This window comes from Glycine max, chromosome 10 (assembly GCF_000004515.6).
Source record: "Glycine max cultivar Williams 82 chromosome 10, Glycine_max_v4.0, whole genome shotgun sequence".
Classification (NCBI taxonomy): Eukaryota; Viridiplantae; Streptophyta; class Magnoliopsida; order Fabales; family Fabaceae; genus Glycine; species Glycine max.
The window spans coordinates 9115744-9117341 of NC_038246.2; the positions used below are offsets into that span (position 1 = coordinate 9115744).

The window sequence follows — 1598 nt, forward strand, 5'->3', positions numbered from 1 at the left end:
TATTTCAAATACTAAGAGGTAAAACATAACCACATAACCTTCTGTCTGTCATGAAGTCTGATTGAAATATTAACACTCATTCATACCACACATCTTACTCGATCTCAACTCAGTGTGGTAAGAGTAAACTTCACCACCCATATGAACAAAACACCAGGATTTCACATCACCCCAACATCTTATGTTTTAACCTTGTTTGGTAAACAACAATCAATCATAATTCCCAAATTTAGGTATTGGAGTTTTGAAATGATAACATACATCTCATATCAACTACACAGCAGACTAATTAATTAATGTACATTATCAATTTCCCAAGTATACCATAATAATTTTGCATAGCACACTCCAGTGCAGATTACATGAAATTGGTCACATATTAAACTACGTAACAATCGGAAGGTTCAACCAACCTTCCGTTGTTCATGGTGTCGTTGAGAGGGAGTTCAACGCGCAGCGGGTAACACTGAAGCGTGATACTGAAAACCTTGGAGCTCTCCATACCAAACTTGTACCTAAACCTAGCATCCAACATGGCTCCAAAATCCATCCCACCATGAAAACGTTGCTGCACCGCGATTTCACTAGCCACCCAGTTAGGTATCTGCATGCCCACCACCTCGAACCGGGCTCGGATCGGGGCATGGGTATGACCTCGGATCGAGAACGGTGGCGGTTCAACAACCACCGAGGAAATGGTAAAGTTGCCGAACCAGAGCGCTAGGGTTAGCCTCTCGTACGTGAGGGATAGTGCGATGTTAGGGTTTCTGAGAATACCTTCGACGTTAAACACGGCCGTTAATTCCTCCCGGGGTGTGATGTTGAATTTGTTGACAGTGAGGTAGGTTACTTTAACGGCAGGGGTGTGTGGAGAAAACACCATCCATATAACCATAAGTGTCAAAAGGAAGAGGAGGATGCTGGATGTGGCAGCGATGAGACGGAGGGAGTAGTCGGGGTCACGGTTTTCCCTAGGCATTGTAACAGTGACGGTGATGGAGATAGTTTTGTCATGAGAACATGCAATGTTTACCTATTTGAAGGGGATTTGTGAAGGCTTTAACTGGGAAATGGAAACTTGGGAGAGTGGAATTTGCTTCTTTAAGCGGAAAAGAGGGTGGCGACAGAGTTTGTGTAAACGTTAGTATATAAACATGAAACGTGAAAGAGACTATTGTTGCTAGGGCCAGCACAAGTTTTGAGTTCACCAATGTATTCACACGTTTTATGAGCTTGCGTGTTTTACTGTCTTCTACACCCCTTTTAAATGTAAACATATAAACAAAGTTAATATTACTATATTCTTTTAAAATGTATTTAAATAATAAGTAGTCAAATTCTTTCTTGAAATAAGAAGTATGAAGTGTCAATAAATTATGAAAAATTCAAATTTTATTATTGAATACGTAAAAAGTGAGATTGACAAATTAGTCTTTCAAATAATTTAAAGATAAATTAGTCTATAAACCTTAAAATTAATGTGAAATTGGTCCTCAAAAATTATAATTTATTGTCAAATTGATCTTCAAACATTATAATTTAATGACAAAATAAACTCATAAATTTAACAACATAATTAATTTGTCGCACATCTTATA

General features: G+C 38.0%; 1 protein-coding gene across 1 annotated transcript; it reads right to left on the reverse strand.

Annotated features, from left to right (window-relative positions):
* Positions 1–379: 379 nt before the first annotated feature.
* LOC102663022 (uncharacterized) lies at positions 380–979 on the reverse strand. The gene has a single exon (XM_006589804.1). The coding sequence runs from the start codon at positions 977–979 to the stop codon at positions 380–382; it is 600 nt and encodes a 199-aa protein (XP_006589867.1).
* Between the last annotated feature and the right edge of the window lie 619 nt (positions 980–1598).